General features: G+C 40.3%; 1 protein-coding gene across 3 annotated transcripts in view; it reads right to left on the bottom strand.

The window, feature by feature from the left end:
• Positions 1-23,187, bottom strand: part of ppip5k2 (diphosphoinositol pentakisphosphate kinase 2) — a 68,342-nt gene that overhangs the window by 2,928 nt on the left and 42,227 nt on the right. For 2 of the 3 annotated variants that reach the window (XM_064943541.1, XM_064943542.1), the window contains 5 exons: positions 20,798-20,873; positions 18,693-18,812; positions 11,005-11,067; positions 4,130-4,273; positions 3,937-4,032 (listed from right to left, as the gene is read on the bottom strand). In XM_064943541.1, the coding sequence (XP_064799613.1) occupies positions 3,937-4,032; positions 4,130-4,273; positions 11,005-11,067; positions 18,693-18,812; positions 20,798-20,873 (499 nt within the window). The remainder of the gene's footprint in view (positions 1-3,936; positions 4,033-4,129; positions 4,274-11,004; positions 11,068-18,692; positions 18,813-20,797; positions 20,874-23,187) is intronic. The other variant, XM_064943543.1, reaches the window with a different exon arrangement.

Here is a 23,187-nt window from a genome sequence, read left to right as displayed (position 1 = left end):
GTGCTCTTAACTGACGAGTCGTGGTTTTGTCTCACCAGGGGTGATGGTCAGATTTGTGTTTATAGTTGAAGGAATGAGCGTTACACCGAGGCCTGTACTCTGGAGCGGGATCGATTTGGAAGTGGAGGGTCCGTCATGGTCTGGGGCGGTATGTCACAGCATCATCGGACTGAGCTTGTCGTCATTGAAGGCAATCTCATGCTGTGCGTTACAGGGAAGACATCCTCCTCCCTCATGTGGTACCCTTCCTGCAGGCTCATCCTGACATGACCCCCCAGCATGGCAATGCCACCAGCCATACTCCTTGTTCTGTGCGTGATTTCCTGCAAGACAGGAATGTCAGTGTTCTGCCATGGCCAGCGAAGAGCCCGGATCTCAATCCCATTGAGCACGTCTGGGACTTGTTAGATTGGAGGGTGAGGGCTAGGGCCATTCCCCCCAGAAATGTCTGGGAACTTGCAGGTGCCTTGGTGGAAGAGTGGGGTAACATCTCACAGCAAGAACTGGCAAATCTGGCAGAGTCCATGAGGAGGAGATGCATTGCAGTACTTAATGCAGCTGGTGGCCACACCATATACTGACTGTTACTTTTGATTTTGACCCCCCCCCCCCCTTTGTTCAGGGACACATTGTTCCATTTCTGTTAGTCACATGTCTGTGGAACTTGTTCAGCGTATGTCTCAGTTGTTGAATCTTGTTATGTTTATACAAATCTTTACACATGCCAAGTTTGCTGAAAATAAGCGCGATTAACAGTGAGAGGACGTTTCTTTTTTTGCAGAGTTTATATAGGGGATACAACTTTCCCAGCTCTGCAGATTTTGCTGCTAGGAGGCAGAGTCATTAGATCATTTATTTTGGTATTGTCCATATGTAGCTCATTTTTGGTCACAGGTCCAGGAATGGCAGAAGAATTGCAACATTCACCTAGAGCTAATGCTGCAGATAGCAATACGGGGTGATTTGAAAAGTCAGTCAATCGATCAATAATATAAGAATTATTTTAGCAAAAATGTTTCTTTAATTTACAATCTGTAGAAACTATGAGACTAGAAAGGTTCAGAACTTTTGTGAAACATCACAGTACAGTTGAAAAAAATATGGCTAATAGAAATCCGGGATGCTGGCAGAGTTCCTCTGTCCAGTGTTTGTGTTCTTTTGCCCATCTTAATATTTTATTTTTATTGGCCAGTCTGAGATATGGCTTTTTCTTTGCAACTCTGCCTAGAAGGACAGCATCCCGGAGTCACCTTTTCACTGTTGACGTTGAGCCTAGAGGTCGACCGATTATGATTTTTCAATGCCGATACCGATTATTAGAGGACCAAAAAAGCCGATAACGATTAAATCGGCTGATTTAATTTTTATTTTATTTGTAATAATGACAATTACAACAATACTGAATGAACACTTATTTTAACTTAATATAATACATCAATAAAATCAATTTAGCCTCAAATAAGTAATGAAACATGTTCAATTTGGTTTAAATAATGCAAAAACAAAGTGTTGGAGAAGAAAGTAAAAGTGCAATATGTGCCATGTAAAAAAGCTAACGTTTAAGTTCATTGCTCAGAACATGAGAACATATGAAAGCTGGTGGTTCCTTTTAACATGAGTCTTCAATATTCACAGGTAAGAATTTTTAGGTTGTAGTTATTATAGGAATTATAGGACTATTTCTCTCTATACCATTGGTATTTCATATACCTTTGACTATTGGATGTTCTTATAGGCACTTTAGTATTGCCAGTGTAACAGTATGGCTTTCGTCCCTCTCCTCGCCCCTACCTGGGCTCGAACCAGGAACACATCGACAACAGCCACCCTCAAAGCATCGTTACCCATCGCTCCAGAAAAGCCGCGGCCCTTGCAGAGCAAGTGGAACAACGACTCCAAGTCTCAGAGCGAGTGACGTCACCGATTGAAACGCTATTAGCGCGCACCCCGCTAACTAGCTCGCCGTTACACCAGCCTCATCTCAAGAGTTGATAGGCTTGAAGTCATAAACAGCTCACGAAAGTGCTGTTTGAATGAATGCGTACGAGCCTGCTGCTGCCTACCATCACTCAGAAAGACTGCTCTATCAAATCATTGACTTAATTATAATTTAATAACACACAGAAATACTTTTTTTTCGCAAATACGCTTTTGTTAAATCATCCCCCGTTTGGCGAAGTTGGCTGTCTTTGTTAGGAAGAAATAGTCTTCACACAGTTTGCAATGAGCCAGGCGGCCCAAACTGCTGCATATACCCTGACCCTGTTGCAAGAGAAGTGACACAATTTCCCTAGTTAAAAGAAATTTATGTTAGCAGGAAATATTAACTAAATATGCAGGTTTAAAAATATATACTTGTGCATTGATTTTAAGAAAGGCATTGATGTTTATTGTTAGGTACACGTTGGAGCAACGACAGACCTTTTTCGCGAATGCACACCGCATCGATTATATGCAACACAGGACATGCTAGATAAACTAGTAATATCATCAACCATGTGTAGTTAACTAGTGATTATGATTGATTGATTGTTTTTTATTGTTTTTTTTATCGTGTAACAGGCAGGCTCCTTGTGGAGTGCAATGTAAGGCAGGTGGTTAGAGCGTTGAACTAGTTAACCGTAAGGTTGCAAGATTGAATCCCCGAGCTGACAAGGTAAAAATCTGTCGTTCTGCCCCTGAACAAGGCAGTTAACCCACCGTTCCTAGGCCGTCATCGAAGATAAGAATGTGTTCTTAACGACTTGCCTCGTTAAAAAAAGGCATTTAAAAAAAAAAAAAAAAAAAAAGATTTTTGCTTCTGGCCATTTTGAGCCTGTAATTGAACCCACAAATGCTGATGCTCCAGATACTCAACTAGTCTAAAGAATGCCAGTTTTATTGCTTCTTTAAATCAGAACAACAGTTTTTGACTGTGCTAATATAATTGCAAAAGGGTTTTCTAATGATCAATTAGCCCTTTAAAATGATCAACTTGGATTAGCTAACACAATATGCCATTGGAACACAGGAGTGATGGTTGCTGATAATGGGCCTCTGTTCACCTACAAGCTATCCTCAATATTAAAATTGATTCACCCTTTTAAGAAAATAAAAAAAATAGAATAAAAAATAATCCCATGTCTACATTTAACTAGTAATGGTCATTGATAAAGATTTGTTGTTTTTAATTATTTTTTAAATTTGTAAAAAAAAAAATACTCTGTTCGGAGTGTTGCCTTGCATTATTAGCCTATGGTGCAGAATACTATTCAGTATTCTGGACCATAATTATGTAGTTCCACTTCGTTTGACATTCTAAAAAACATTCCAGATGACAACACTTGTGTTACAATACGATAGATTTCTTGATCAAAATCTGACTGTTTCAGACTGTCACATCCATAACGGAGAATTTCACATCCATAATCGTTGCTTCTCCTCCCCAAAGTAATAATGCAAGACAATCTTTTCAAAATGGTTGTTTTTGTGTTCAGTCAAGCCTTTCATTCTAAAAGACTTACAAACAGACTTTTTTCGAATATGTTCAGTCTCCCCTGAAATCTTGTACATTTCATGTCACATCCATTTTTAAATTTATTTAACTAGGCAAGTCAGTTACGAATAAATTCTTATTTACAATGACGGCCTACTCTGGCCAAACCCGGACGACGCTGTGCCAATTGCGCCCCGCCCTATGGGACTCCCAATCACGGCCGGTTGTGATACAGCCTAAAATCAAACCAGGGTCTGTAGTGACGTCTCTAGCACTGAGAAGCAGTGCCGAGGACCCCTGCGCCACTCAGGACCAAAAGCGTATTTGCTTTATTTCTTATGTCACATCTATAATGCAGGAATAGCCCAAAGAATGGTCAAATAGAGTACATAGACAGAGCAAGCCTATTAGTTACAGTACTACTATAGCAAGTGATGGGTATTCAACCCTAAATAGTTTACCAGTTGCAGCCTTGTCCATATTCTTCTTGCCTTGCGTGAAAGGGCAGGGCAATATCTTTGCAGGAGTGTAAGTGTTCAAAGGCGTTTTTTTCGCAGCTGTCGAACAAAACAAAACAAAAAGAAGACATTGAGATGCGAGCGGCAACAAATTACCGTTGATCATTTGTACTGTACGATGAGCAGCGATAAGTACCTGGGGAGGAGGCAGAGATGTCCAGGAGTGACTCGTGAGATGCAGCGATGGAAGCCAGGAAGTCGTCTATCTGTTTCAGCGAGAGCGAGTTGTGCAGGGTCTCCAGGGGGCATATGGACGGAACCATGGAGTACAGCTCAAAACCTAGACGGTGGAAACGCCTCCAGATGATTAGCCCACAATACGGAGAACACGACAAGCCCTCTGGGGACTACTCATGACAGAGAACATTGTATTATTGGAAAATCGGCAGACAAAAATCACAATGCCTCCATTATCTCCAAGTGACAGCAAACAAAATAAAACACTACCGACAAAAATCAGATCTGATTGAGGTGAATACTGTAGGATGCAGGCAGATGTATGATACAAAAGTATATCCCACTGAAAGCAATACCCATCATGACTGTCACAGCCAGGATGAGAAGAAACACAAGAGTGAATGTTAACTTAACCTAGTTGGGAATACAGTTTGGTTTATATAGCCCTGAAGCCTTTGATGGACGTTGGGGAGAGATTGAACAAAGTGGTCTAACAAAAACCACAATATCGTTCAGGAGAAAAAGCTGTCGTTTAAAAAATATTTTTTTACATTTGATTTAAAAGCTACAAGTGTTAACTTTTTGGGCAACCTGATGAAATTTGCATAAAAATATGAGTTATAGATCTGTCACTCATTGGAAGCAAGAAGCGGTAGATCTGTTCTGTGTGCCATTTCTATGATTCCTGTTCTTAAGTTTCATTTTTGCATCTTTTACTTTCCGTTTTGTACACCAGCTTCAAACAAGCTGACAATACAATATTTGTGGTTATTGAAAATATTTTCGCCACGGTTTAGATGGTACAATGATTCTCTATACATTGCTTGTTTTGCCACAAACTGAAATTAGGAGAACTATTAGAATTTTCGCAACCAGGAAATGGCGAAGCAATATCTGCATAATGCACATTTAATAAAATACCATGTAAGAAAATGGCATTAATGTACATGGCAACTATAAGACGTTTTAGAAATGACAAAATAATATGGGGCTATTTTCTTTTTTCTGGAATCATCTCTTTCCACTTGGCTTGCTCTTTGGCGGCTCTAGCATTATTCTTAAGTGATAATCGATTAGTGACTGTGGGTAATAAAGTGAATTCAGACCACTTGACTATTCCCACATTTTGTTACATTACAGCCTTACGCAAAAATTAATTTAACAAAAAAAAAGCCCTCAATCTACACACAATACCTCAATGACAAAGCAAAAACAGGTTGATAGATTTTTAAAAATGTATTCAAAACAAAAACAGAAATACCTTATTTACATAAGTATTCAGACTCTTTGCTATGGGACTCAAAATTGAACTCAGGTGCATCCTGTTTCCATTTATCATCCCTGAGAAGTTTCTACAACTTGATTGGAGTCCACCTGCGGTAAATTCAATTGATTGGAAAATATTTGGAAAGGCACACACCTGTCTATGTAAGGTCCATAGTTGACAATGCATGTCAGAGCAAAAACCAAGGCATGAGGTCAAAGGAATTGTCCGTAGAGCTCTGAGACAGGATTGTGTCAAAGAACAGATCTGGAGGAACCAAAATATTTATGCAGCATAGAAGGTCCCCAGTGGCCTCCATCATTCTTAAATGGATGAAGTTTGGAACCACCAAGACTCTTTCTAGAGCTGGTTGCGCGGCCAAACTGAGCAATTGGCGGAGAAGGACCTTGGTCAGGGAGGTGACCAAGAACCCGATGGTCACTCAGGCAGAGCTCCAGAGTTCCTCTGTGGAGATGGGAGAACCTTCTAGAAGGACAACCATCTCTGCAGCACTCCACCAATCAGGCCTTTATGGTAGTGGCCAGACGGAAGCCAGTCCTCAGTAAAAGGCACATGATAGTCGACTTGGAGTTTACCAAAAGGAACGCAAAGACTCTCAGACCATGAGGAACAAGATTCTCTGGTCTGATGAAACCAAGATTGAACTCTTGGCCTGAATCCCAAGCGTCACATCTGGCACCTGGCACCATCTCTACGGTGAAGCATGGCAGTATCAGTTTTTTCAGCAGCAGGGACTGGGAGCCTAGTCAGGATTGAGGGAAGGATGAACGGAGCACAGAGAGATAAGTACAGAGAGATCCTTGATGAAGAGATCCTTGATGAAACCCTGCTCCAGAGTGCTCACGACCTCAGACTGGGGCGAAGGTTAACCTTCCAAAAGGACAACCCCCCTAAGCACACAGCCAAGACAATGCAGGAGTCCTTGAGCGGCCTAGGCCGACCCTGTACTTTAACCCGATTGAACATCTCTGGAGAGACCTGAAAATAGCTGTGTAGCGACGCTCCCCATCCAACCTGACAGAGCTTGAGAGGATCTGCAGAGAAGAACGGGAGAAACTCCCCAAATACAGGTGTGCCAAGCTTGTAGCGTCATACCCAAGAAGACTCTAGGCTGTAATCGCTGCAAAAGGTGCTTCAACAAAGTACTGAGTAAAAAGTATGAATACTTATCTAAACGTAATATTTCCATTTTTTATACATTTTTATATATTTGCAAAAATATTTAAAAACCTGTTTTTGCTTTGTCATCATGGGGTATTGTGTGTAGATTGATGAAGGGGGAAAAACAATTTAAATACATTTTAGAACAAGGCAGTAACGTAACAATATGTGTGAAAAGTCAAGGGGTCTGAATACTTTCCGAATGCACTGTATACAATTGGAATTGGTTAGATATACTTATTTCCTAAATTATTGCATTAATATATAAATAATACTTCAGGTTTTTAACAGTGTGTATTTTCACAACAGAGCTGTGGTAGATTCAGTTTCCAAAGTATGTCAAATTTGATAGCCGAGATGGTAACAACCGAGAAAATAATATCTAGGCATTACAGTAACACCAAAGTGTCAATAAATGCGTCAGACACTGCAGACAAAGGTGATGATGCAGAAAACATTTTCGGTTGGTATGTTACAATGAGCATGGCTTCTCTGGTTAATACAACAGAGGGCAAAAGGGGACATTTATTTGATCACTAATAACAGCATCAAAATCTTCCCCATTGGCATGTCATTGAGTCAATACATAGAAAAGTATGTTTGCTAGATATATAACTAAAATCAATTGAGCTTATCATTTTAAGCAATAACCACATATTTATTTGTATGAATAACCCCCAAATGAGTCTAACACACCATGGGATGAAAAACCTGGGCACTCTGTAGAAAGACACATTTTTGCGATATGATGTATATTAATATAAAAAAATATTAGATTTGAACAAAGTTCCTTTATCATTAAAAACGTATTTGTTGGCCAAGTGTGAAAATATTGGCAGGGATGTATAACACCGTAGTTACACTATATGACCCTCAGGAAAAGGTATACATTGGATCTTCTACCTTTCTTATTAAACTTCTAACTTTCCCTATAACAAGAAATATACAGTTGAAGTCGGAAGTTTGCATACACCTTAGCCAAATACATTTAAACTCAGCTTTTCACAATTCCTGACATTTAATCCTAGTAAAAAAAATCCCTGTTTTAGGTCAGTTAGGATCACCACTTTATTGAAAGAATGTGAAATGTCAGAATAATAGTAGAGATAAATGATTTATTTCAGCTTTTATTTTTCATCACATTACCAAATGGGTCAGAAGTTCACATACACTCAATTAGTATTTGGTAGCATTGCCTTTAAATTGTTTAACTTCTGGCAATCATTTCGGGTAGCCTTGCACAAGCTTCCACAATAAGTTGGGTGAATTTTGGCCCATTCCTCCTGACAGAGCTGGTGTAACTGAGTCAGGTTTGTAGGCCTCCTTGCTCGCAGACGCTTTTTCAGTTCTGCCCACACATTTTCTATAGGATTGAGGTCAGGGTTTTGTGATGGCCACTCCAATACCTTGACTTTGCTGTCCTTAAGCCATTTTGCCAAGTATGGAAGTATGCTTGGGGTCATTGTCCATTTGCAAGACTCATTTGCGACCAAGCTTCAACTTCCTGATGGATGTCTTGCGATGTTGCGTCTATGTTCCACATAATTGTCCTCCCTCATGTAGCCATCTATTTTGTGAAGTGCACCAGTCCCTCATGCAGCAAAGCACCCCCACAACATGATGCTGCCACCCCCATGCTTCATGGTTGGGATGATGTTCTTCGGCTTGCAAGTCTCCCCCTTTTTCCTCCAAACATAACGATGGTCATGATGGCCAAACAGTTCTATTTTTGTTTCATCAGACCAGAGGACATTTTTCCAAAAAGTATGATCTTTGTCCCCATGTGCAGTTGCAAATCGTAGTCTGGCTTTTTTATGCCGATTTTGGAGCAGTGGCTTCTTCCTTGCTGAGCGGCCTTTTGGGTTGTCGATATAGGACTCTTTTTACTGTGGATATAGATACTCTTGTACATGTTTCCTCCAGCATCTTCACAAGGTCCTTTGCTGTTCTGGGATTGATTTGCACTTTTCTCACCAAAGTACGGTCATCTCTAGGAGACAGAACACATCTCCTTCCTGAGCGGTATGAATGCTGCGTGGTCCCATGGTGTTTATACTTGCGTACTATTGTTTGTACAAATGAACGTGATACCTTCAGGCGTTTGGAAATTGCTCCCAAGGATGAACCAGACTTGTGGAGGTCTACAATTTTTTTCTGAGGTCTTGACTGATTTCTTTTGATTTTCCCATGATGTCAAGCAAAGAGGCACTGAGTTTGAAGGTAGGCATTGAAATACATCCACAGGTACACCTCCAATTGACTCAAACGATGTCAATTAGCATATCAGAAGCTTCTAAAGCCATTACTTAATTTTCTGGAATTTTCCAAGCTGTTGAAAGGCACAGTCAACTTAGTGTATGTAAACTTCTGACCCACTGGAATACAGTGAAATATAAGTGAAAATAATCTGTCTGTAAACAATTGTTGGAGAAATGACTTGTGTCATACACAAAATAGATGTCCTAACCGACTTGCCAAAACTATAGTCTGTTAACAAGAAATTTGTGGAGTGGTTGAAAAACAAGTTTTAATGACTTCAACCTCAGTGTATGTAAACTTCGACTTCAACTGTATATTAAGTAAATATATAAAGTACCAGTCAAAAGTTTGGACACACCTACTCAAAGCATTCCAGGCAAAGCTGGTTGAGAGAATTCCAAGATTGTGCAATGCTGTCATCAAGGCAAAGGGTGACTACTTTGAAAACCTCAAATATATTTGGATTTGTTTAACACTTTTTTGGTTACTACATGATTCCATATGTGTTATTTCATAGTTTTGACATCTTCACTATTATTCTATAATGTAGATAATAGTAAAAATATAGAAAAATCATTGAGTAGGTGTGTCCAAACTTTTGACTGGTACTGTATATGCTTGAAATTAACAGTAACAATGATAACAAATCTTAATATTTTATCAACAAATATACTAAACCTTTTTGGACTGTAGGACATGTACTGTATGGCTGTGGCTTAGATTACTTATCATAGATAGCACCTGTCAACAGCACCAAATAGAATTATCATTTTGATGAGCAAAAGTGTTCTGAGGGGCAGGACTAAAGCACACAGCTACTCAAGGTATTTCCATAGCCAAGGGTCTGAGGACAGGAGAAAACAGGGAAGACTACGTTTAAGAGACTGTGGAGGTCGAGACTGAGAACTGAGAAAGGAGGCTGAACTATACACAACAGAAATCTATATGAACTAAAAACACCAAACAATGTTCAGACAATATATAAATGGGTAAATTAAACATAAAAACACTTACCACAGAACATACTGGAAAAGACTTACCCATTTAGAAAAGCAGAAAAAAAACGATAATCCAAAATGATCAAATTAGTGCAAATTGGTTGAATGTACAAAGAACGTACTTTAAATACAAAATTATATTTTGTTGCATCAAAATTACAGCGTTAACCACAAACTGAGGTGACTGACAGGTTTATGCGGCCCAAATGTAAGAAAATATTAATCCCAGATATCACATTGATTTAAAAAGTTGCATTTACATTAAAAAATATAAAAGTGCAATAGATACAATAGCTAAATTTGACTCGATTAGCAGAATTACTATAGTTGCCTAAATTAACAGAATTGTTATATTTGCCATAGACTAAAAGCATTACTACATTTGCCTAGATTAGCAGCATTACTACATTTGCCTAGATTAGCAGCATTACTACATTTGCCTAGATTAGCAGCATTACTACATTTACCTAGATTAGCAGCATTACTACATTTACCTAGATAAGCAGCATTACCACCTTTGACTAGATTAGCAGCATTACCACATTTGACTAGATTAGCAGCATTACCGCATTTGACTTGATTAGCAGCATTACCATATTTGACTTGATTAGCAGCATTACCACATTTGACTTGATTAGCAGCATTACCATATTTGACTTGATTAGCAGCATTACCACATTTGACGAGATCAGCAGCATTACAAGATCAACGGTATAACTATTTGCCATACCTCTAAGGGAACATTTAGATTGGCAACATTGTTGTGATACAGTCACCCAACTCCAATTTTTTCTTGATGACTTTTGTTGTTTTGAAGGCCATATTCAAACCAAACTACAAATGAACAGATAAGCAGGGGACAGGTCTAGCTAGCCTAGCAGGTCACAAAATAGCTCCATGTAATCCTAAACTATAGGGTGACAAACAGGAGGACTTTTTAGGCGAACAAAAGAAGCACATGATCTTGGAGGGCTGCATGAGCATTCAGAAGTCTCAATGTTTAGGATCACATTCCCTGTGCACTGCTTTGACACTAGCAGAGGATCTCATGAGGAGGGAAGATTCTATCCAGATCAAAATGACAACAGGGATGAGGTAAGGATGCATCTTAATTAACAAAAGCAAACATACCATTGGTTGGGTGTCGCGCAAATGAGATAGAAAATCGTTTTACAGCAGACCCACGCGTGGCCTCTGAGAAAGAGAAAAACAGGTACCTGAAATGTACAACAGCTAAAAGGAAGAGAGGTTAGGAAAAGGCTAAATAAAGTATTAGAAGGCATGCAGGTGAGAAAGGTGGGAAACGGAGCGCTTGTTTTAGTAGTGAGTTAACTGTTGGGGTTCTCTCAGCCAGAGCAAAGTTTGTGAAGATTAACCATTGTTATTGTTATCTGCTGAAGGGGGGGGAGGGGGGGGTGTTAGGACGGAAACATTTCTAAAAAGGCCAATGGACACCTGTTGGTCCCACACTTCATTGGACCTTGCATATGGCAGAATCCAACCCAAACCACATCTACTGTAGCCTCTGTACATTCACCACCTGCCTTCCAACAACTAGTTTTCCTACATTTACCTTGCTGGTGCTTCGGCATCTTTCCACTGCTATAAATGATTACAAATAGGATACATTCAATGTGACTGTGCAAAGAATCCTGGATTTTATGGGGTAATAAATTAAAAGATTGATGATCCTGATCAATTTGCTTCAAACTAAAGGAAAAGCTGTTCATTTTTGACAGCCACAACTTAAGAAATGTGGATTTTCTTCATGACTCAAACAGATGGTTTCGCAAGCCATGACACCCATCATCTCAGATTGTTCGGAAATAATTTCTGCAGTTATAAACAGATAAGAATAGCATTCCTGAAACATTATTTTGTTTTAAATTAATGTCTTATAATTTGAGTGCACCCAAATTTGCTCTTTTGATTTGTGGGATTCACATAATATTCAACAAATACAGTATACAGTACACAGTACTCGACATCCAACATTCGATTTGGACCAAACTTCCTACCACCGAGTAAGACCAGTGGTGTAAACTACTTAAATTAGCTCTAAAGTATTTTTTACTTAAGTCGTTTTTGGAAGAATCTGTACTTTAACTTCCCTATTTATATTTTTGACTACTTTAAAAAAAAAAAAAAATCGTACCGTAAGCAATTTGAAATTATGTATACTTTTACTTTTGATACTTAACTATATTTTAGCAATTACATTTACTTCCGATACTGAAGTATATTTCAAACGAAATACCTTTTAGACTTAGTATATTAGTAGTATATTACTGGGTGACTTTTAAGTGAGTCATTTCCTGTTAAGGTATCTTTACTTATACTCAAGTATGACAATTGGGTACTTTTCCCCACCACTGAGTAAGACATGAGGAATCCAATAAAATGTTCAAAAAGCCACCCATGGACCTCAGCGCCAAACCCACCACGACAACCTGTATATAGTAGAATTTCTTACGTTTGAATAGTAGTATAAAGCTGCGGTTTGTTGTATTGCTTCTTCATCCTTTGTAATGCATTTCCTGCAAATCTGGCTATGATTTTATTCCCCCTGTTATTAATTGAAATCGCTTGTATTATTTACCATAAATCAGTGTGAAAGTACCAGGTTTTTACCACTAAATTCCACTGCTGCTACACCCTTTTCTCCACTTTGCTGTCTGTTGTATTTATTTAATGGAAGACAACCTTTTCTTTGCAACTCTGGGTAGAAAAGCAATAGATTTGGCTCATGATTAAAATAAATGGTGTGATCCTCCTCACAATTCAAGCCAGTTCTCCATGAAAGCAATTCAGTTTGTCCTTCTCTTATCGACCTAAAGCTTCAACCCAACTCTCCTTGAACAGTCCAACAAGTGGCCTCTCTCTGAGACAGCTATCCCTATGCAATTCTCAAAATACTTTTCATACAAGCTCAAAACTTTGATGGAGAAATGAGTTTGTGACTAAAATGTAACAACCCTAATGAAATTATAAACCATTGCATGGCAGTTGTTTACTAATAATTGTATTGAAAAACACATCTCCATACTTAGTAGGGATGCAATGGTACAGTAGACCCATGGTTTGGTATGTATCACAGTTTGAGGGCAACGGTAACGGTACGCTTTCTTTGTATTTAAGTAAAGTGTGCGTTTGTATGACTCTCATACAAGGGATGAGTTTGCAACACGTAGCTCTTTATCTCCTAATCTAGTACATAGTGAACCGTCACAGTGAGGTAGCTTCCAGTAATAGTGAACCGTCACAGTGAGGTAGCTTCCAGTACATAGTGAACCGTCACAGTGAAGTAGCTTCCAGTACATAGTGAACCATCACAGTGAGGTAGCTTCCAGTACATAGTGAACCATCACAGTGAGGTAGCTTCCAGTACATAGTGAACCATCACAGTGAGGTAGCTTCCAGTAATAGTGAACCGTCACAGTGAAGTAGCTTCCAGTACATAGTGAACCATCACAGTGAAGTAGCTTCCAGTACATAGTGAACCGTCACAGTGAGGTAGCTTCCAGTACATAGTGAACCATCACAGTGAAGTAGCTACCAGTACATATTGAACCGTCTCAGTGAAGTAGCTTCCAGTAATAGTGAACCGTCACAGTGAGGTAGCTTCCAGTACATAGTGAACCATCACAGTGAGGTAGCTACCAGTACATAGTGAACCGTCACAGTGAAGTAGCTTCCAGTACATAGTGAACCATCACAGTGAGGTAGCTTCCAGTAATAGTGAACCGTCACAGTGAAGTAGCTTCCAGTACATAGTGAACCATCACAGTGAAGTAGCTTCCAGTAATAGTGAACCGTCACAGTGAGGTAGCTTCCAGTAATAGTGAACCATCACAGTGAGGTAGCTTCCAGTACATAGTGAACCATCACAGTGAGGTAGCTTCCAGTACATAGTGAACCATCACAGTGAGGTAGCTTTGAGTTCCTCTGGAGGTCCAACTATCAGTGGAGAGAGGTATATAGGGTGTCTGTATCAATTTGTTTTCATTTTCTCTCCGTGATGTTTCATAGAGTTTGGGAATGACTTTGCTACTGAAATGTGTGCGTGAGGGGACATTGTAACGCGGTTAAAGAAAATCATCAGGTGACGAAATCCCGAGTCAGTAACCACCGAATAGGGCTGCAAATCTTTGGCTGTGAATACCTCCACTGCTTTTGTTAGTTCTTTATGTTTTTCTGAATTTGTCGCAAATTGTTGTTGGAAGGCAGCAACGAGAGATTGTTTTGTTTTGGCAAACGAGTGGACTCTCCTTGCTCCAGCTTTACCTATAAGGGATACAGCCGGGTGATGGCCACGTAAATGACACATCACGTTTGAAGTGTTTCCAGTTGAGTAGCTGACAGTGGCAAAGCAATGCTTGCAGACTGTACTTTGTTTGTTTACGGTCTTCTTACCCTTGTCATCGTGTTGCACGCTCAATCCAACATTTCCCTCACAGCGGATTTGAAAGACGGCGGTATCTCTTCAAATGTGCTTTTTGTGTGTGTTTACCCTCTCTTCATGGGGCCCCTTTAGGGCAGTTTCCTACTGAGATGTCATTGCAAATCGTACATTGGTTGTTCAAGGGGAGGGGGGGGTTGCGGTTGACACATTTTGAGACATTGCTGTGGAGTGAAGTCTGTCAGCCCTCAGGAGTCCCCTAACGGCCTGGGGCCCCAAGCAGTTGCCTGCCTTGCCTGTTCACAAGCTGCACCTCTGGTTCTGTGGATCTGAATGTACAACGTGCGTGTAGTCTGCAGAGCAATGGGAAATTATAGGAAGACGACAGGCATATCGTAATTCCGCGTTTCACGTGTGCGTATTGAACACTGTAGGGGGCGTACCCAACGGGTCGACAACATACTGTGTACTATTGCATCCCTAATTTTTAGTGTGATTAGTGACATTTACCCTTAAACCCAACCCAGCCCCAATACCATTACACTTGCAAAACACTATAGAGTATGTGTTTGGGACTTTTACAATTGAAACCATTAGAATTGATGTAGCCTAATGGTTTGCTTGTTCGCCAGGAATGGTCTAACTAATCCATACCCTTTTTTGAAGGGAATAAAACACACAAAGGGGCCGTTTCCTGGACACAAGTTAAGCCTAAGAGAAGGACAAACTGAATCACTTTTCATGGAGGACTGGTTTCTATTGTGAGGATGACCACACAATGTATTTTCATCATGAGCAAAAGCTATTGGTTTTCTACCCAAGGTTGCAGAGGGAATGTTGTGATCCATTTAATAATAAGACACAAGAGACCAGCAAAAGGGATAAAAGCAGCAGGAACAGCGACCTCTAGTGGGCAAAACAAACTTATTGTAAACAATGCAAGCCACTTTCAATGGCCGATTTCTCAGAACAAAATTCACCCGATTCACAGGGAGCACATCACAAATGATGAATAGGCAATAGTCCAAAGCAGCAGATCCATACTATTTGTCAAACAGAGACCTGAGACTGTATACAGGTTGTTGGGGTGGGGTGTCCGTGGGTAAGCCTTTTTACCATTTTATTGAATTCCTCATGTCTTACTTATTGTTAGGAAGAATTATGGTCTAAATCGGATATTAGGTACTACATTTATTGAAGATTATATGAATCTTATAAATAAAAAAAATGGACAACTTGGGTACAATCAATTAGCTTAATTGCTCAGATATCAAATTACACTATATGCACAAAAATGTGTGGATTCGGCTATTTCAGCTAAACCCATTGCTGACAGGTGTATAAAATCGAGCACACAGCCATGCAATCTCCACAGACAAACATTGGCAGTAGAATGGCTCAGTGATTATATATTTTTTTGTTTGTTGTAATTTTATCCCCTTTTTTCCACAATTTTGTGATATCCAATTGGTAGTTACGATCTTGTCTCATTGCTGCAACTCCCCAACGGGCTCGGGAGAGGTCGAGTAATGCGTCCTTTGAAACATGACCCGCCAAGCCGAGCTGCTTCTTAACACCTGGTCGCTTAACCCGGAAGCCAGCCGCACCACTCTGTGGAAGGAAACACTGTTCAACTGAAGTCAGCGTGCAGGTGCACGGCCCGCCACAAGGAGTCACTAGAGCGCGATGAGTCAAGGAAAGCCCCCGGGCCAAACCCTCCCCAAACCCGGACGATGCTTGGCCAATTGTACACCGCCCTATGGGACTCCTGGTTACGGCCGGCTGTGACACAGCCTGGGATCGAACCACAGGCAGTAGTGAAGCCTGCGCCAGTCGGGGGGCCAAGCTCAGTGACTTTCAATGTGGCACCATCATAGGATGCCACCTTTCCAACAATCACTTCCTCAAATTTTTTCCTTGCTAGAGCTGCACACAAGCTCACAGAACGGGATCGCCTAGTGCTGAAGCGCTCATGGCGTACAAAATCGTCCGTCCTGAGGTGCAACACTCACTACCAAGTTCCAAAATGCCTCTGGAAGTAACACCAACCAAATAACTGTTAGTCGGGAGCTTCATGAAATGGGTTTTTATGGCCGAGCAGCCGCACACAAGCCTAAGATCACCATGCGCAATGCCAAGCGTCGGCTGGAGTGGTGTAAAGCTCGCCCCCATTGGACTCTGGAGCAGTGGAAACGCGTTCTCTAGAGTGATGAATTCACCATCTGGCAGTCTGACGGACGAATCTGGGTTTGGCGGATGCCAGCAGAACGCTACCTGCCCCACTGCATAGTGCCAACTGTAAAGTTGGGTGGAGGAGGAATAATGGTCTGGGGCTGTTTTTGGGTCAGGCAAGGAAGGTCCTTTCCTGTTTCAGCATGACAATGCCCCCATGCACAAAGTGAGGTCCATACAGAAATGGTTTGTCAAGATTAGTGTGGAAAAACTTGACTGGCCTGCACAGAGCCCTGACCTCAACTCTATCGAACACCTTTGGGATGAATTGGAATGCCAACTGCGAGCCAGGCCTAATCGCCCAACATCAGTGCCCGACCTCACTAATGCTCTTGTGGCTGAATGGAAGCTAGGCCTTCCCAGAAGAGTAGAGGCTGTGACAGCAACAAAAGGAGGACCAACTCCATATGAATCCCCATGATTTTGGAATGAGATGTTGGACGAGCAGGTGTCCACACATTTTTGGTAACGTAGTGTATTTCAACAAAATAATGTTTCAGGAATACTAATCTTATCGGTTTCGAACTATACAAATGATTTCAGAACAATCTGAGATGGTGGGTGGCGAAATGCTATTTCTTGTGCTTTTTGTGGTGGAATGACTCCGTCTTGAAATCAAATGCCCATGTAAATGACAACAGTGAAACGGTCTGTGCAAAAGTGCTATAACATGTAGTACTTCGCAGCGTTCTAAAACTGGGTGAGCAATCAAATAAAAACAAAAATATTATCATCTACACCTTATTCCACAGTCTGCCAGCATAATACAAAAATTATTTTCTAAACTTTGTGGAATAGGGCTGTTTTAATAAAAGCTCCATCAAAAATATCTGGAAAGATCCAAAAGGGTTATCTAAAATGCATAAAAATACGTAAAAGCTACAAAGGCTAGCGTAAGAAAACTACAAAAAAACGTATTCAACTACAATATCCATAACCAAGTAACAAAGTATTTGTAGACAACTGTTTGAAGAGCGTAATATGGCTACAAAACCAGGGGTGTGGTCAATTACATTTAAATTAAGTCAATTCCGGAAGTAAACTGAAATCCCAATTAGAATTTATAATTGAAATGGAATGGACCCCAACACTGAATAATATGGTTGTTACGTGGAGACGCCAAAATGTAGACATTAGTGGAGACACTTTACTCGTTTTGAAGGGAGCATTCAGTTTGCTAGCAAAGAGCGATGCGGTAGCTAACCAACTGTAAATACGTTAATTGTTTCACCCCAAAGTTAGCCAGCTAGCTAAGTTAATTAGCCAGTTAGCTTAATTAAGATAGTTAGCAACCGTTCACACACTTTTACTTGCTACCTGTCGTGTCAAAAACATACCCCGAAAAAATGACGAGGTGTCTCCTCCAGCTGTGATCGACTTTCCAAGCATATTACAACATATGCACTTTACAGCTAGCTACAGTAACTACAGGAACAAAGTGTTAAATTTTAAATTTTTATTTGTAATACAAATTCCAAAAAAGAGTAAATTTTCCCAAAAAATAAATCACGGATGATTTAAATTGATTGAAGGTAAACTGTGATTGAGGGCCAAGTCCTTACTTGAGATCTGCACATGCAACTCTTTGAGATCAAAGCTAAATGTTTAGTTGCATCTTAGTTACGTTTGCAGATGTCCGGTTCGGATTCTAGCCATAAGAAATTGTTTGCATGAGTAATTTTTTTTAATATTTTTTTTTAAATGTAGTAATGAATGAAATAACCTCACCTCATCGTTTAGCTAAATCGATATAGTACAAGATTTCGGAGACAGGAATATTTGACCCGCAATTAATTTGAATTGAAAGTAAGATACTGTAATAAGATATTGATTATCAAAAGAAGTTATGAGGGGGATCAGTACTGAGTGCAACATTGTGCACAACTCTGGAAAAATATGTCTTATTTTGTATGAATAAACCTTAAATTCACTACCAAAACAATGGACTTCACCATATTAACTAAAAAGATGGATTATTATAATTTCTTCTCCCAATAACATGAATTATGTTTCTGTCCAAAAACACAATATGGTAAATTAGAGGGACCGACACAAACTGTCAGAATACATTCATATATTTCCTATTGAAATACACAGGAGGAAATTACAGGATTCCTTTAGAAAAATGAGCAAGGGTTCATCTTTTTTTTATTTATTTTTTAAGATGTGTGTGCGTGTTTGCACATACCATCTAAGAAGCCAGAAGAGGTCAGCTTTTTACGGTGCGCGCGAGCATAATCTTGTAGGTTAGGTGCACTGGAGGAGGCCCCGAGCACCATGGTGCTAAAGAGACCAGCGCAATGAGACCCTGGTGGGAGTTAAGAGAAGATACATACAACAACCATTTGGTCCACACCATTGGAATGCATGCAGCATGCATTTCTAGGAGATTCTTGCCACAAAAAGACCCTGTGCAGCCTCATAAGAGCCTTCACATAATGACAGTAATGTCACTTGGCATGAGGATGGCCTTGTGGGAGGGGGAGGAGGGGTGGTGGAATTCCTAACTTTTGGGCCGACATTATAGACCTGGGTTAATTGTAAAAACCTTCCTAGGAGCAATGTTATATCTCCGAGCTGTTGACCAAAACCTTTGTTACTAAACTTGCACTTGAAAATGCTTGTAATTTAACGACTGCCTCAAACTACTTGTAAAACATTTAAGTGCGTTGTTCGATTATTTATTGCCCTCCACTACACAACAAATATTTCTGCTAAACATAGACAGAAACACATTTTATCTTTGACCGCCAATATCTTAATATATTAATATACAGTACAAATACAAGTTAGCAATTGTTACAAACCAGGCCAAAATATTTAAATATTTTAAATATTGAGTTATAGTTTGCTAATTGCAGGCTAATGTAATTGTGCCTCAATACATTTAAATGATGCGTAAACGTGATGTGCCAAATCTGTGATTTAGTGCATTATCATAGGGTAAGCCATTAGAATAAAATGACTCAAATTATTGCAGCCATATGTGATAGATTCTCCATGAGCTGGTCCGGGGTCATTATTGCGCATTCATTCTAAAATGGTAGGGTAAGAATTTGAATGAAGAAAACTGATCAGAGATCAGCTCTGCCTTCTTTCAATCTTTTCGGTATTGACACATGCTCTCGACGACGCACTTTGCGAGTGTTATCTACCTGGTGTCATGGGAAACGCATGTAAAGATGCACATAGCGAGTGTTATCTATGTGGTGTTATGGGAAAAGCATGTAAAGATGCACTTAGCGAGTGTTATCTACCTGGTGTTATGGGAAACGCATGTAAAGACGCACTTGGCGAGTGTTATTCACGTGGTGTTATGGGTAACGCATGTTACAGCGTCTTCGGTCGTTATGAGCGATGCATAGTTAGAACATTGGTAAAAGCCTAATTTCCAACGCTATCGGGAAACCTGTTCAGGTCACTGCAAGTTGATAACTATGTCCTCTAACCACTAGGCTATTATACAGTTGCTACGTATCTTGATGACTGTCATCTTCATTGCACAGCTAATTATGAGCCAAGAACCTGGTACGATACACAGGCATAAACTACTAGCTACTAGATACCATCACAAATAATATGATCAAAATTAAGATAAATAATAACACAATTCAAACATGATAGTTTGTAATATCAAAGCGTTACTTAGTGATACAAAAAGATAAAAAATGAAGAAAAAAGTGAAAGAAAAGAATGAAGGTGTAGGACAGCCATTTCTAAAATGGTAGCCAGCAACAAATCCCTAATATTTTGCTAAGAATTTGCTGTGGCTACAACATTTTAGGTCACTAAGGACATTACCAGCATGTATGAGAAATTGAGTCAGCACTGTATTAGTTGTGTGGCAAAAATCTTTGTCTAAAGTATGCTTAAACAGCTTGTTGACAGTATTACTTGGTCAAACAAGCTCCACATCACAGACATAGTAAGTGATCATTAATTGTGAAGAGAGCAGCCAGTGTATGATACTTCAGGTGCTTGAGGCTCCGTCAACACAAAGCAAAGATTTGTGACGCGTCAGAAAACACACAGTACAGAACAAATCTGACATCCTAAAATTGCATCCATTGCATTGCAAAAGTTACTTCCAATATTTGCCCTCACATTGACGTTGTGCTGAATGTAATGTGAAGACACTAAAACATTTGAAAACTAGGGATATAACGAAACATCTAAATCACATTCTTAAAAAAGAGAGAATTTTCATATTTTTTTTTACATTTCTTAATAATATAAAGTGATAAATCGGGGCTAATTTGTTTCAAATGTCCAAAAGGCAGTGATTATGCTTACCTACTCCTGGGGTGAGTTTGTGTTCAGAGTATAGTCTACCAGGTCGCTGTGCATGGGCATTGTTCTCTGACAGAACCTAGGAGGAGAAAACAAACAAATAAATATTACCACATTTCACTGAAACTCATCCACAACCTCACTGAAACGGATGCCTTTTTCTGGAAAGACATGTTCAGAAGCAGCAGAGGGAAATGGTAGTGCAGACGGCAACAAAGACTAATCAGCAGAAGAAAAGAAAGATGAACATGCAACATCCCTATGGCCAAACGAAGTCCATGCCACGTGAGAGGTGGGACATTACGGAGGACACAGCGGGTGAGAAGAGATGCAGGAGTTGAGGGACGAGGATGGACGTGGCAACAGTTTGCAGAAAATCAGGTTTCAAACAATCAAGACTGCACAACTTTAACCAAGATACACATTACACCCGTGTTAAAAAAAAAAAAAAAAGTCAAAGTGAAGACATGAAGAAAGAAGTTGAGTTTGGTGTTCTCATTTTCACCATCCAAGATGTTAATATCTCCGTTTCGTGCACGGACAAAAAAAAAACGAGACAAACTTGAAATGAGTGGATCCTCTGCCCTTTTTTTAGGGGGGGGTGAAGGGAGGTAGAGGTGGAGTGGGGCGGACCTCACAGCAGGATCCTGGTCTGTGTCAGTGGATTGAAAGGTCATGAGAGCGCGAAGAAAATGAGCACACTGTGAGCCCATTCTCACACCTCACATGGCTCACCTGGAGGATCAGGGAGGGTAACCCCCTGTCTAGTAGGGCAGAAGACCCATCTTAGTGACTAGAACCAACCAGGCTCCATACAGAAAACCCACATTACAGGAAGTGGTGGGATTATTTTGTATTCATTTAACCCTTATTTTACCAGGTGAGATGACAGAGAAACACGTTCTCATTTACAGCAATCACCTGGGGATTAGTTACAGGGGAGGTGTGAACAAGCCAATTGGAAGTTTCTTCTAGCACTGGCCTAGCCTGCTGTGAGTTTGGCTGAGAGATGAGAGTTTCTCGGAAAATCTCTCAAATGCAAGTAGTCCGAGGCAAATATACATAAAATTGTCCATCATTGTATGTTCGCCTACAATGATGCCTTTTCTAATTATGTACGTTAGGGTATAGCCTATACGCTACAGTTGTAGTAAATGACATCAGTGTGATGTAAATGTAGGTGGTTAGGTACTGTAGACGGTGTGATGAAGACATTTAAGTGCCACCACACATACAGCCATAATATAAGCACCTTTAACTCAGTCACATGTCCTCTGACAGCAAATACATTATACTATAATACATACTATTATAATATTCTATAATACATACTATTATAATATACAGTGTTCAGACCCATGACTTTTCACACATTTTGTTACGTTACAGCTTTATTCTGAATTTGATTAAAATCGTTTTTTTTCTTCTCTCATCAATCTACACACAACACACCATAATGACAAAAAAAAGATTAAATAACAGTTACATAAGTATTCAGACCCTTTACTCAGTACTTTATTGAATCTCCTTTGGCAATGATTACAGCCTCGAGTCTTCTTGGGTATGACGCTACAAGCATGGCACACCTGTATTTGGGGAGTTTCTCCCATTCTTCTCTACAGATTCTCTCAAGCTCTGTCAAGTTGGATGGGGAGCGTCACTGCACGGCTATTTTCAGTTCTCTCCAGAGATGTTCGATCGGGTTTAAGTCCGGGCTCTGGCTGGGCCACTCAAAGACATTGACACTTGTCCCAAACCCACTCCTGCGTTGTCTTGGCTGTGCACTTAGGGTCATTGTCCTGTTGGAAGGTGAACCTTCACCCCAGTTTTTATCAAGGATCTCTCTGAACTTTGCGCCATTCATCTTTCCCTCAATCCTGACTAGTCTCCCAGTCCCTGCCATTGAAAAACAGGACAGCATGATGCTGCCACCACCATGCTTCACCGTAGGGATGTAGCCACGTTTCCGCCAGACATGACGCTTGGCATTCAGGCCAAAGAGTTCCATCTTGGTTTCATCAGACGAGAGAATCTTGTTTCTCATGGTCTGAGAGTCCTTAAAGTGCCCTTTGGTAAACTCCAAGTGGGCTGTCATATGCTTTTTACTTAGTGGCGGCTTCCGTCTGGCCAATCTACCATAAAGGCCTGATTGGTGGAGTGCTGCAGAGATGTTTGTCCTTCTAGAAGGTTCTCCCATCTACACAGAAACTCTGGAGCTCTGTCAGAGTGACCATAGGGTTTTTGGTCACATCCCTGACCAAGGCCCTTCTCCCCCGATTGCGCAGTTTGGCCAGACAGCAAGCTCCAGGGAGAGTCTTGAACTTCGGCCACTGGGGACCATCTAAGCTGCAGAAAAGTTTTGGTACCCTTCCCCAGATCTGTGCCTCGACAAT

The sequence above is a fragment of the Oncorhynchus masou genome, chromosome 28 (genome assembly GCF_036934945.1).
Source record: "Oncorhynchus masou masou isolate Uvic2021 chromosome 28, UVic_Omas_1.1, whole genome shotgun sequence".
In the NCBI taxonomy this organism is placed as follows: Eukaryota; Metazoa; Chordata; class Actinopteri; order Salmoniformes; family Salmonidae; genus Oncorhynchus; species Oncorhynchus masou.
This window is presented reverse-complemented; position numbering and strand designations above follow the sequence as displayed.